Raw genomic sequence first — 14,965 nt, forward strand, 5'->3', positions numbered from 1 at the left:
TGCTTACTGCATCCCTAAATCCCCCCATCCTCCCTCGCTTTGATGGTCCGCAGAGCCCCCCAGCCTCAGTGATGATTCAGCATTTTTTCCCTTTACTTATTGATGACTGTGCCAGTCTCGCTCACCTCAGCATCACAGCCTTCTGTCCTGCAGAGCTCTGCCAGAGTGCTACACACACACACACACACACACATACTATGACGTCTGACTGCAGATGGATGAAATGCTGCAGAACAGTGAAAATAAATACTTTTTTTTAGCATTCTCTCCGTCAGATTTCTACATTTCTATTTACAACTGCAACCAAAAAATGTTGGCTAAAATGCTAATAAGAAGAGAACCCAGTTGTTATTAACAATAAAACAGTTTCTTAACCTTTTTTGGGGGGTATTTTTAGGATCCAAAATAAATTGCTTAGTTTTACTAATATTGATCAATATTGCAGCATAAACCTATCACATCTTCAGCACAGAGCAGCACTATAGGGAGAAATACCCAAAAAATGATGTCAAACTAACGGTACACTATAAAGAAATGTGCATATATATTTTCCAGGGGTTTGACATCACAACGTCATATTTGTGAAATTTATTTTTGTTAATTTGTTCATTTATTCATTATTCCTTCTGCCTAGTATTTTACCTACGGCCCCTAAAGTGATTGAGGTAAAATGTAATCATATGAAGTTAAGTTTAGTAAAATAAAGGTTCAGTAAAGATGGTGGTTATAATTTGTTGTTTATCATGGGTTGTACTGCACTGTTATGAGCTTCTGGAGTTCTAGTCACTACATACTGTAGCATCTCCCTCACCCTAAAGATGGTATCAGGTTAAAAACCCTACAATAGAACATAAACCCATATCAGATGTTGAAAGTGAGACATTTTACCATTTCATGAAAAACATTAACTTATTTTAAACTTGATGCAGTTGGGACAGGTTCATGTCTACCACTGTGTGAAGTGAGGAGAGCAGTGCTCTACTGTAAATCCTTGCTGCTGTGATGGATGTAGTTTAGCATTGTGTTGCTGAAAGAGTCCCTGTAAGAGTCGTTTCCTGCATTGCTTTCATGAAATTCATCAGATATGTTTGTGTTTTGTAGTTTATTGTAAAATCTTAAGGTTTGTAGTTTTTATGCATACACTAAACATTCTTTAATTTTAGGGTAGAGTTGTTGTTATGTTACATTATTTTTGTGTCATATTATTTATATAATATATTTATATTATATTTGATACATTTACAGGCTTGGTAAATTACTGTTGTTGACAAAATAGACAAAGGTATACAGATTGTTTTGTTTCAACTGAATCATTTAAATTGGTATATTTATACTGAATGAAACTTTAACATTGATTTTGTTGCAGTAGAATGTTTTTGAAATGATGAATAATAAATGTAATATTTTTTAGTGTTTTTGTATTTTTTATCTCAAATATCATTGTGCACTCATTGTCTTGTGTTCTATTGTTAATCAAATATGTGTGTATGGGATTTGCATCATAGCATTTTTTTTATTTACATTTTATTTACAGTTACATTTAATTACATTTTACACATCCATACAGTGGTGTGAAAAAGTATTTGCCCCCTGCATTTTCATCATACTTACATATCAGATTATCAAACAAACTTTAATATCAGACAAATATAACCTGAGTAAATATAAAAACACTAAATGATGATTTAATGTATTAAGGGAAAAAATATCCACACAAAAATAGCCCCCCTCCCATAAATTAACTGTGATTAATTACAGTTTTTTGGAAAGTTGTGTCACGTCTTAGCCCTGTCTCATGTCTCTCTGTGTTTTCCCCACGTGACCTGTGCCCCTCTGTGTCTCCTGTCAGTAGTTTTCCACCACCTGTTTCTCATTTGTAGCTCCGCCCCTTCCCCAGGTGTTTCCAATTCTAGTGTGTTTCCTGTTTGTTAAATAGATCCCCTGTGCCACTTGTCCTCCGTCGGTCTTTGCACCTTCCTCTGTTGTTTTGTCGTTCTCGTGTTTTCTAGCCTAGCCCTCATTTTCTTAGCTTTAGCCCTTGTCCTTTGTTTATCTCTTGTTTAATGTTTCTAGTTTCTTGTTTATTTCCGTGTTCCCTAGTTCCTTGTATATACCCCTGCTTTGTGTTTATTAGTTTATTCCCTTGTTTATATTTCCCTGCCCTGTTTGGTTTGTTTATTATTATCGCTCGTTTGTTTTGGTTATTGGTTATTTGTGTTTCTTTGTGTAGTGTTACTCGTTCCTTGTTTCTTTGTTTATTTGTTATTTATGTATTAAATTATTATTTATTTTCACCCTATCTGCACTTGCGTCCGTCTCCTCGTCTCCCTGCCCGGGGTCAATACCTGACAGAAAGACCGACCAAACATGGACACAGCAGGTTCTGCGTGGACTGGCTCCAGGATGGCGATTCGCCGTGCTCCTTGCGGGACCCCGGCGCAGGACACCTCGAGGCCTCAAGGACGCCGCAGGCCTCGGGGTAGGCGTTTTAAGGGGTTCCGCCAGCCGGATGAGGACCCCTTTTCCGGGGAGGATTTTCTTGGGGGGGGCGATGAGGATTGGTGCTATGAGCCTCGGTGCCTCCATGTACCCGAGGCTCAAGGAGCGGGATTCATGGGACTTTCTCGGGTGCGCTCCCAGCAGCTCCAAAGACGAAGAGGAGCTCTACCCTGCACCAGGCCGTGCTCCTTTACCGTTCCCCCCAGGGGCGGTGCTCTACCCGGCTCTCGGCCGCACAGCTCCAGAGGCCGTCCCGACTCGTCCATCAGCCTCCCATGACGCGCTCTGTGACTCTCGCGACTTTTGCGGCAAGCGCACTCTCAAGCCCTGCAGCTGCAGCGCTGCAGGCGAGGCTGTAGATCCAGTCCGGGTTTTTGATCCACCCGCGATTTCAAGCCCCGCTGCTGCTACGCTGGATCTCCACTCGCCCAGCTCCGAAACTCACTCGGCGGCCACGCCCATCTCCGAGGTGTCTTCGGCTGCTGAACCACGCCCCCGGACTCCTGCTGTCCCAGAGCCTGCATATGCTGCTGAAGTTGCTCAAGCCTCCGTGTCTGCTGAAGCTGCTCAAGCCTCCGTGTCTGCTGAAGCTGCTCAAGCCTCCGTGTCTGCTGAAGCTGTTCAAGCCTCCGTGTCTGCTCCAGCTGTTCAAGCCTCCGTGTCTGCTCCAGGTGTTCAAGCCTCCGTGTCTGCTCCAGCTGTTCAAGCCTCCGTGTCTGCTCCAGCTGTTCAAGCCTCCGTGTCTGCTCCAGCTGTTCAAGCCTCCGTGTCAGCACCAGCTCCCGCTGCCAGAGTCGCCACGCCCCCAGCACCAGCTCCCGCTGCCACAGTCTCCGCGCCGCCAGCACCAGCTCCCGCTGCCAGAGTCGCCACGCCGCCAGCACCAGCTCCCGCTGCCCGAGTTGCCACCCCACCGGTTCCTGCTCCCAGAACTTTGTTTGGCTCCAGGGCCCCAGGACCCAGGCAGGCACCGAGGTCCCTTGACTTTGACCCCAGAACTGTGCCCAGGCTGGCTCCTCAGACTTTGTCTCAGACTTTTCCCCGGACTTTTGCCAGTCCTGGGCACCCACCCGTGTTTCTGGTCCCCATGTCTCTACCTGTTTTGGTCCCTGTCTCTGTTTATGTCCCTGTACACGTTTCTGTCTCTGTTCCTGTCCCAGTCACTGTGTTAGTTTCTGTCACTGTTAATGTCCTCGTCCCTGTTCCCATGTCCAGTCCCATCCAGTCTCCTGTCCAGTTTCATGTCCAGTCTCCCGTTCAGTCTCCGTGCCCCGTTCAGTCTCCGTGCCCCGTTCAGTCTCCGTCCCCTGTCCAGTGTCCTGTCCTGTCTCCATCTCCTGTCCAGTCTCCGTCCACCGTTCAGTTCCCTGTCCAGTCTCCGTCCCCTGTCCAGTTCCCTGTTCAGTCTCCTAGCCCTGTCCAGTCTCTCGTCCAGTCTCTGTCCTCTGTCCTGTCTCCGTTTCAATCCCCGGTCTCGACTCCTGTTTTCCCCAGCCTCTCCCTGCCGCCAGCCCCCGGGGTTCGTTTTTACGCGCCTCGGGAGCTGCGCGTTTAGGGGGAGGCTTCTGTCACGTCTTAGCCCTGTCTCATGTCTCTCTGTGTTTTCCCCACGTGACCTGTGCCCCTCTGTGTCTCCTGTCAGTAGTTTTCCACCACCTGTTTCTCATTTGTAGCTCCGCCCCTTCCCCAGGTGTTTCCAATTCTAGTGTGTTTCCTGTTTGTTAAATAGATCCCTTGTGCCACTTGTCCTCCGTCGGTCTTTGCACCTTCCTCTGTTGTTTTGTCGTTCTGGTGTTTTCTAGCCTAGCCCTCGTTTTCTTAGCTTTAGCCCTTGTCCTTTGTTTATCTCTTGTTTAATGTTTCTAGTTTCTTGTTTATTTCCGTGTTCCCTAGTTCCTTGTATATACCCCTGCTTTGTGTTTATTAGTTTATTCCCTTGTTTATATTTCCCTGCCCTGTTTGGTTTGTTTATTATTATCGCTCGTTTGTTTTGGTTATTGGTTATTTGTGTTTCTTTTTTTAGTGTTACTCGTTCCTTGTTTCTTTGTTTATTTGTTATTTATTTATTAAATTATTATTTATTTTCACCCTACCTGCACTTGCGTCCGTCTCCTCGTCTCCCTGCCCGGGGTCAATACCTGAAAAGTTTAGTTCAATTTCACTACTATCCAAAACCAGGCCTGATTACTGCCAGACCTGTGGAATCAAGAGATCACTAAAATAAAACCTGTCTAAAACATAAAGGAGCAGATAAAAGATCTCAAAATCAACACATTATTCACCGATCTGAATGCATTCGAGAACTGATAAGAAAATGTCCTTAATTATCTGTCAGTCTGGAAAAAGTTACAGAGTAATTTCTAAAGCTTTGGGACTCCAGCGGTCCAGAGTGAGAGCTATTCTTCACAAATGGAAAAAAACATGGAACACTAGAGAGCCTTCCCAGGAGTGACCCGCCGGCCAAAATTATTCCTGAAGGGCATGATCAACTAATCCAGGAGGTCACAAAAGAACCCAGAACAACATTTAAACAACTGCAGGTCTCACTTGCCAGTCAAGGTCAATAATAAGAAAAAGAGACTGGGTGAAAATGGTGTCCATGAGAGAGTTCCAAGGCAAAAACCACTGTTGATATAAAACCACTGTTGGCCCATCTCACATTTACCAACAAACATCTTGATGATGTTTGGGTAAATAGTTTTTGGACTGACGTGACAAAAGTGAAACTTTTTGGAATAGAATATCCGGCCACCTGTTTGTGACCTCAAGCTCAGGAGTACTTGGGTTCTGCAACAGGACAATGATCCAAAGCACACAAAGAAGTCCACTTCTGAATGGCTTAAAAAAACAAAGTGGCCTAGTCAAAGTCTGATTAAGATGCTGTGGAATGATCTTAAACAGGGTGTTAATGCTCAAAAACTCTCCAATGTGTCTGAATTAAAACATTTATGGGCAAAATTCCTCCACAGAGATGTGAAAGACTCATTGCCAGTCATCAGTAAAGCTTGATTGCAGTTGTTGCTGCCAAGGGTGACACAACCAAGTTTTTAGGTTCAGGGTGCATGTACTTTTTTACACAGGGCTAGATTAGTTTTGGATAGTTTTTTTCCTATAAAGCTATCATTTAAAAAGTGATTTTTATATTTACTCAGGTTATCTTGTTTGTTATTATTTTTTTGATAATCTGAAAAATATGACTATGACAAAAAAGCAAAAACAAAAGAAATCTGTAGGGGGCAAATACTTTTTCATGACATTGTATCTAAATGTCTGGATACAAAATACAATTAAATCTGTACTTGATACATTTTAAAATTATTAAGTACAGATTTAATTGTACCTATTAGGTAATGGAACCCTATTCGCACAGCCATCATCACAAAAATCATGTAAATCTGAAAATAATGGCAACTGTGGCAACCCTTGTGCAGCTTCTATTGTCTGTTCTTCTGCGCAGTGCCTCCTCCTCGAGACTCCACCATCGCGGTGGCGATCGGAGCGTCTGTAGGGGGGATGCTGGCTCTGGTCATCCTGTCCATGGTGGTGGTAAAGTGTGTGCGCAGGCACAAGAAACAAGAGCTGATCTCAGATGAACAGAAGATGGAGGAGGAAGGAAAAACGGATGGAGAAGGGGGAACAGAGGAGGGCACCAAGTAAGGACTGTTTACTTTCATTTCTTTTGTCCTTTTGACAACAGCGTCAAAAAATTAGACGTATTAGACTGATCTTCATAATAAAACATGTCGGCTTGGTTTATCACTTTTCAGTGTGTGATATAAGTGATCAGAGTAAAATTGTAGATTTAATAATATTTCTTTGTCATATTTTTTCACTTTAACCTGCTTTTACTATGAATAGGGAAAACTAAAAAATAATAAAACAGACAGAAATGCAGAGCTATCACAAACTGACTTCCTCATCTACATCGCCAAAAAAATTCTGCATGGGTTCAACTTGTTCTTCCCGAGTTGAAACATGTTTGTATGTTAACATTTTGCGTGTGTGTTTTACAGACAACTCTAACCTGGCTACGAAGTTTGGTGGAGCCCTGCCCCTTACATGCTGGTAAATCTGTCTCATAGCTACTGTGTTGCAGTAATCCTGTGCTTTAGTAATTACTCTCTTAGTGTTACACAAATTCATGTGGACAATAGCAGTGAGTGAGGGGTTTAGTGGTGGATATTGAGGTAATAGAACTCAAAAACATTTGTACTGATGAATCTGTTTAAACTGAAAGCCCATATCGCAACTGCTTGATAGCTCCTGTTATGCTGGAGAATATTGAAACCGAAACTTTAAAGCATAAGCGTTTGTTTATGAGTGGGAACTGTTTACAGTTCTGTTACATGTAACACTATTACCTCTTTTCCACCAACAAAGTGCTGTTGCTGGTGTCGGAGCCGGAGCCGATTCCTGCAAACCTTTTAAGAACCGGCCTGTGCATCCACTGTAGTCACTCACTATGCATGTGAATGGTGGCGTCAATAGAAGTCGGTGGAAGATTTGAAAACCTGAGCTCCTTTTAAAACTTGTGCTGCTATCCTCGGTGGACCAATGTTGATTTATTTTCATTTATTTAGCTGCTTCTGCTGCTCTTAGCTGTGAATGGAGGTGAGGTTTGTAAACAACTTTGCCCCGGAGACGCTTCAACGCCCCACCCTTTGGCCGCTCGTGTCACAGGTTCGCTGTTTTCAGACCAGCAAGATTGTGGGGCCAGAACGGAAGTGGCTTTTCTGGCCCAGAACTGGTGATTTTGCGGTCGAAGCGCAATAAACCGTTCAGGAACTTGGCACCAGCACCGCCACCATGCCGGTGGAAAAACGCCTTGTGTAATCCACTTTTAGAGATAAGAGTACTAAGATAGTATGTTAGTATGTCCTTAGTTTGTTTAATTTCCTCATCAATAAACTGATGTTATGTAGGTATGCCCCATTATCTCTAGGGAGTGTACACTGTACCACTAGTATTATTTATTTGCTTAATGTGGATTCTTCTCAGGAGTTAAGGGCTGTTTAAAATAACCTTGTTTTTGTTATGTCGGCTTCACCCTAAAAAAATGATGTTGTACGTACGGCTGTGTAAGCTAAAATAAGTCTAAAAGGTGGGACAGTTTTCTGTCTTGTATAAAGTCCCACTTAGGTAACTGCAGCCTTCTTCTTTAAAATTTAACCACACTGAACCCAGATACCATGCCATGTGAATGTGCTTACTTATACAGGTCATTTATGGGGTTTGAAAATCTCAGGTTTCATAAAAATGTGGTTAGATTGTTTATGTTTAATCTGTAAGTTAGAATACAGGTTGAGTTCAGGCTATACTGTTTGGTGGTGTATAATATGAGAGTTTATTTGCAAGTTGTTGATGAGCATGATTCAGCTCTCCTACTGTTAATTCAGTCGTCTTGACTTTTTTTCTTCTCTTGCAGAAATACATGCTCCATGCCTGAAGATGTATATTGAAATGTGCTTGAACCATTGTCCTGTGAATGCATCGCTGCCCATCCTAAGGCACTCTCGTCTCTTGCCCAGCCATCAAATGTGTCTTGTTTTAAAAACGTCCACCACTGCCACCTCTGGGTCCGAGTGCATCAAGGAGAACCACAGAGCAGGTCTCCAAACTACAGATTTTTCCATTCTGACACTAAAGGTTTACAAAGGTTTACAATAGTGAGAAAGCCAATGATCTATACTGCCGTCTGGTTTCGGGACCTGGGTATTTTTTAAACATTTTACAGTTGTGTCCTTAAATTACTGCCACTGCGTTCGCTGTGATATTTTCAGAGATTATCTTGGACAGAGGTATATGTTTATTATCTCTTCAGTCAATGACAAAGCACACTATTCGTACTACTGCCAAAATAATATAGTGCTGTAATGTTTGTAAGACATTTTCTGGATATTGGTACAGTCTTTTATTTGTTCTTCTGGTTGAGTGCAAAAATTCACAAATTCTGACTTTCTTGTTGTGTATAAATGTGTGTGTGTGTGTGTGTGTGTGTGTATGTGTGTGTGTGTATATGTGTGTGTGTGTCCAGCTAACAGAGAATGTTATAAGAATGCTTAGCAACATTTGAATAGGTTTCTGGAAAGTTAACCTGTAAAGTTACATGATAATGGTTTGCTTCACAATGTTATTAGAATGTTTCTTATATAACATTCCAGCTAGACAATACTAACGTTATGGAAATGTTAAAAGTAACTTTTCAACTAAAAATTAAACCATTGTCACAAGTGAAGTTTAATTTAGAAACTTTAAATTAACTTTTTTATTATCTATTTTAACTTTCTAAAATATCCAGAAAACTGGACAGATTGAATGTTCTAAGAACTATAACATTTCGAAAACATTCTACTACTCAAAAATGAGCTGGATGTATGTGTGTGTATGTGTGTGTTTACATACCTAAAATAATTGTCTGGTCAAAATAAGGTAACAATGAGAATGACACTAAACATGACCAAAACAAAGACAACGAGACAACATTTAGCATTGCGCTAATCTGTAGCTATCAGCTTCCATTTATCATTGGGTGTATTTGCATCTTTGTATTAGTATGTGTATGAGGACCAAATGTAGTCCTGAGTTTAGTCAAATCTGTGTGTGTGTGTGTGTGTGTGTGTGTGTGTGTGTGTGTGCGAGCAAGCAAGTGTTGCTATCTTTCTGAGGACCAGATGTGATGATATATAGGTGTATTATTATTTAGCTGCTACGGTTACTATCATTTGAATGGAAGGTCCTCACAAGAATAACAAAAAACAATGTGTGTGTTTGTGTCTACGAGCAGAACAGATAAACGTATAGTAGTGGCACATTAACTGGTGCTTTTAATCAGCTTGTTTTAGTTTCTGTTGCCTGCTGTGCACCCTCTCACTTAGTCTGACTGAAAAAAAGGTTCTAATATTATTTTAGCATGCTTTAATACACCCTAGCAGACACCAAACAGACTAAGGCTCACCCCCCTTTCACCCCTTTCACCTACCTAGCCCTACCCCCTTTGCTCATTCACACCTAGGGATAGGGTCTGAGTCCCTATAGGCAAGTCAGTTCACTCGGTTCACTGGGCAGTTGTTTCCTGTCATGCAAGGCCCGCCTTCAGAATATTGGAAAAATAAGTTATATTCCATAAAGAATATACACACATGCATACCTGCGCATATGTGTACACACACACTCAAACAAAACACACAAAAACACAGACAGCACCATGACAGCACAGGTTTGCACAATGACCCAGGAAACATTGACAATGAAACATGACGATCATTCAGGGAAGATAAATCTAAAGTCAGAAAATATTTCTACCAGATTATTATTATATTATTATTATTATAATATTATAATATTATTATTATTATTAATTTATATTTATAAATTAGAAGCAAATGAACTGAAGAGTTTTTTTTTGTTTATATAGTCTTACGTGTACAACATTTTGAATTTATTGAGTAGACACTCCAAACCACTTATACATTCCTTTTATATTAGTGCTGTTCTTTTGTACAAATCTGAAACTGTAATGTGAAATTATTTGTAATGTATTACATTAAGTATGAATTTGAACGGCATAAAATAATCAAATTAATAGTCCGAATTTAGGTGAGTTTAGTAGTTGAATTTCTTAAATTTGCAAGCCGGTGACAATTACAAAAATATTTTTAAAAAGTGCTAAGAACTCCACAATGCATGAAATCTGTGTATATTAAGTATTTACATGAAAGTATTGTAGCCAGGGGAAAGGTCTTATACATTAACATAAAAAATATTGTAAAATTGAAAGAGAAAGACATCATTACATCATACACATATCAGATTTTATTACGAATATGAGTCCACTTTATTTGGATAGTACACTTTAAGTGCTTCTTAGAAACTTCAAATTTCCCCCTAAACATAAGCCTAGTTTTTACCTAAATCCCAAACCTAAATCTTGTTCTAAACTTAGCCCTGGTTCTGAACCTTATTCTAACTGTGCTGTAAAGTATTGTGTGTTAACAATTTTTAGCAACTGTAGACAATCTGTAGGCTTATGAAATGTAGCATCTTATCCAAATGAAGTGAAATCTGATTTTAGTTATGAATTTGGAGAGGTAATGATGATTATAACTGTGATAGTGAGGGTTCTGATGAATGTATAACTAAAAAAAACCCTAAATGTATTCATTTTTATACCGCTTAACCAAAAAGGTATTATTTCTGTTGTTACACATCTTGTATCTGATAACTCCTGACAGCGTTTATTTATATTACAGTAGTTTATTTCCACATTAAGTATCTCGCAAAAGTATGTACACTCCTCACATTTCTGCAAATATTTTATTATAACTTTAATCTGAAACAGTATAGAAATGAAACTTGGAGAGAACTTAGAGTCATCAGTTTAAACACACAGACATTAATGTCTAAATAGCTGCAACACAACCTCACGGTGAACATGCATTAGTTGTGCCCAAAGTGCACAAACTTTGCGCGCCATTGTTATCTTTACTACCTTAACCCTCTTGTGTAAGGAGTTCACCAGAGCTGCACAAGTTACTACTGAAATCCTCTTCCACACCTAAATCACAGAGCTGGCGGATGTTAGACACCTTGCCGCTCCTCCACCTTCTAAATGAGGATGCCCCACAGATGCTCAAAGGTATGGAGATATACTTGACCAGTCCATCACCTTTAGCTTCAACTTCTAGTTGGAGGTGTGTTTTTTTTAGAGTGTTATTGCCTGACTGTTCATTTTTGGGCTGTCCCATGAAATAATAAAATATTTGCAGAAATGTTAGGGTGCTGAGAACTTTATTGGGAACACCTGTGCATTCTCACCTGTGTAACTAATTCAGTTATCCATTCAGACAACTGTGTTTGTGTGTTAGGTTTTAAAAATGCATGGATCTTGGTTAGTGCTTTCGTAAAAACCTGTCATATGGTCTGTGCAGAGTTAATTAAAAAAAAAAAGTGCTAAATTTTATTTGAAATGTTATGTACCTTTAGAGGTAAAATCTGAATACACATTGATGTACTGTATTTAAGCCAAATCTACAGAAGCACCTGTCAGACCCACCTACTTTATTGTTCTACCAGCTATTTAATACGTAACTCTGGAGCCCCACTACTCCCAGCACACCTGACCCAGCTAATCAATCATTTAACACACCCAAATTAATATTTATCAAAAAATAATTATAAACTTGCATGAGATTATATCTTTTTATGACTGGAAATAAATACATTTAGATTGTCAAGTCTGTCCAAGTCAGTGAAGCTAAAATTTAAGACAAGTCACAAGATTGTATCCAGTTAAATCTCAAGCCATCAAAATGTGACTTGAGCCCACAAGTCGAATACTAAAATCTCCATACTAAAGGAAATACAAAAACTATAGCTTATTTATGCAGTAGAGCTTTAGTTTCAACATTAATAAACAGATGTAGAAAGAAAAGAGTAATATATATGGTGGCTTACTTTCGATTTCAGTAAGTTTTTCTAATTAGGTAACTGTGTTCTACCAGTCTAAGAAGTAATATCTGCTACAAAAACAAAACCATCAAACTAATGTTATTTTTTTACAGTGTAAAGATGTTCCACACTTCTAGTAAATAAGAAAGTTTAACTATGTAAACCAAAGAATGATATGATTATTATTATACAAAAATGTAGGTTTATATTTATTCTTCCCTATCAGTTACATGTTTTAAACATGTTTCAGAGAATTGCATCAGTACAGATTGGAAATTACTGTCTTTCTAACAGATTCCTCTATATCTGCATACAATAATAATAAATGTCATGTAGTGTAATGTAACTGATAAAACAGTTATAGGAAAAAAGTTTAAAACATAATGAATTATATGAGAAATGAGGAAATTTCGTATTATTGGTTCCCATCTAAAGACCATTTAGAATACCATATTAAAACAAATAGAGGAAATGGAAGATTTTGTTTTGTGAGGCTTTAGAAATGGCCTTAAACCCATGATAAAATTGCATATCACCAATTTGTGTATGAATTATAATTATGGATGTACCAGTATACAAAATTCACAGTTTGGTTCACACCTTTGTTTGATACAATATTGTCTGCTGATGAGTTTTATTAATATATTTTGAACAGAGATTTGTGTATCATAAATAACCCATATACTGTTATATATTTCCCCTAAGGAAGTTAATACAGCATGTACTGCTTAATCAGTCACATATAAACTCTCACACTGGACATGTTTTGATACAGTCAGAAAAATAGCTGTTGTAAAATACAGAATAAAGTTGTGCAATGAGAGAAGTGTTATAAATACTTTAATATATGCTGTATTTAAGCAAAGCTTAATAAGCCAATTTCTTTCAAAAAAAGAGGGAAACTACTTTAGCAGTAGGTCAGGATTACTGACATTCTGTATAATCTCAACTTTAGAAAGGTTTATGAAAGGTCACACTAGCTCCAAACATCCCTTATGTTTTAAAATACTAAAATAAATAATTTGTATTTTACAAATCTGAGTAACATCTCCTGGAAATGACAATAACTAAAATATAAGCTCAAATAAGATAACTATTGTAAGAATTATATGTACTTTCTTATCTACACATCTGGAAGATTCCATTAAATATGCGTTACCCCACAGCGATCACACATAGGTGATGTACTGATGTACATGATGTACTGTTTCCACTCACCAAATGAGAGCACACGCTAGTGCTACAGTTAGCTCAGCTGGCTAAGCCAGCTCCTCTGTGAACCTGGTTCCATGCTACATTCATTGTTGTTTTATAGCTGCCTAGCATTTATTCTCTGTGTAATTGCGCAAACCAAACCACTTCCCCTGTACCAAAATGATTCATAAAGAATACCTGTACCATTACACCCCTACTATTAATCGAAAATAAATAAATAAATAAAAATTAACACAATAATTTACTAAAATTACAATATGATATAATACTGGATAGTTAGAAAAAAAAACAGTTTTCTATATGCCATCTATCTTGTCATGCAGTTTCCATAATTGGTTTTGGCAGCAGTGTATACATATACATTTACATTTTTTAAACGAAAGACCAAATTTGGTACTTTTGGTGTGTTTAATGTAGTGCTATCACATCAACATATCAATGGCCCTGAATAATCTAGAAACTTTACCGCTTTTATGTAGCGCAAATTATGTAACTACAATTTCCTGCCATAACTCACTCCTTTTACAGAGTCTGGTAATGTATTAGCATTTTTAAGCAATTCTTAGCTGTATTTTGCCTATGTGCGTTCTTAATGTCTCACATTTTCTCCATTAACACAAACTTGTCCCAGTAAAATAAACTGGTGTGTGTCAGAAACTGTCTGAGTATGAAGAAGGAGTAAAGCTGATTTACAGAAATAATAAGATTTAATATTTTGAATACTTTTCATATTTCACATGTTGTTTTTGACTTTTTTGAACTGCAGCTGTTAATTTTACAAAAGACAATCTGTGTTCAAAGTTAAAAAGACACTAATCAAAACTAATCAAACGTATTCTGACGAATTCACATAATTATTTTTAACTTTACATTTAAATAATCAGTTATAAGTTTAATTGTTAGGAAAGAAAAATGTAATTAACCATGATTAATTACAGCAAATTGTGTTATTAATTCTGATTGTTGGTGGATAGCACTAGTTTATTGCTGATGTATCTCATAAGCTTGGATGCACTCCCTTCAGTGAGACTGGAAGCCCACACTGCAGCAGGGCAGCTGTACAGTAATAGACCTGATGCTTGAATGATTGCACTTCATACTGTGGCTCTGTGCCCTCTATTATTTCCACATTCACTTCTTTCATCAGAAAAACACACACTGTTATTATATAAAAAATATTTTAAAATGCACACGTGACACATAACTAAATTATAATAATATTTTACAATAAGTTTATTGCATGATTTGTTTTATATTGCACATATTTATATTGTTCACGTCTTATTTTTCCAGTGGTTATATGAATGTGAAATGATTTAATGTATTGAATTATGCATTATATGGTAAGATATGGCATTCTATCATGTTTAAATCTGTATTGCATTTCTGTGAATTACTTTTAACAGAATGGGAGGTTCCTGTCAGATGGATATTATATTTGAAAAAAAAAACGTATATTCAGGCATGAGATATTTTAATTTTAATTTTAATGTTGGTGATAAGCTGTAAAGAGATGTTTTTGCACTGGTGGAATTATAAATATGCTAGAGGGTACTGAAATAAAATACAATTTTAAAAAGTGATTCTTGTGTGTCTTGATTTTATCAGTTTCAATGTATTTTATTATTATTACATTATATTTTATACCACCCTTAACAACCAACACATTTTTCTTCTTCATTTTTAATAATAATAATAATAACAATAATAACAATAATAATAATAACAGACACTTATGCAACTCTATACCATCAGCTTTATTCTGTTTTAGTGAATTACAGCACAGTGAACTGTGTTGACAGAA

General features: G+C 38.2%; 1 protein-coding gene across 1 annotated transcript in view; it reads left to right on the top strand.

Moving 5' to 3' along the window:
* Positions 1-14,744, top strand: part of scn2b (sodium channel, voltage-gated, type II, beta) — a 36,954-nt gene extending 22,210 nt beyond the window's left edge. Inside the window, exons 4-6 of the mRNA XM_007239078.3 lie at positions 5,957-6,152; positions 6,513-6,564; positions 7,925-14,744. Of these exons, the coding sequence (XP_007239140.1) occupies positions 5,957-6,152; positions 6,513-6,522 (206 nt within the window). The 3' untranslated portion in view covers positions 6,523-6,564; positions 7,925-14,744. The remainder of the gene's footprint in view (positions 1-5,956; positions 6,153-6,512; positions 6,565-7,924) is intronic.
* The last annotated feature ends 221 nt before the right edge of the window (positions 14,745-14,965 follow it).

Source organism: Astyanax mexicanus, chromosome 18, assembly GCF_023375975.1.
Source record: "Astyanax mexicanus isolate ESR-SI-001 chromosome 18, AstMex3_surface, whole genome shotgun sequence".
Taxonomy (NCBI): domain Eukaryota; kingdom Metazoa; phylum Chordata; class Actinopteri; order Characiformes; family Acestrorhamphidae; genus Astyanax; species Astyanax mexicanus.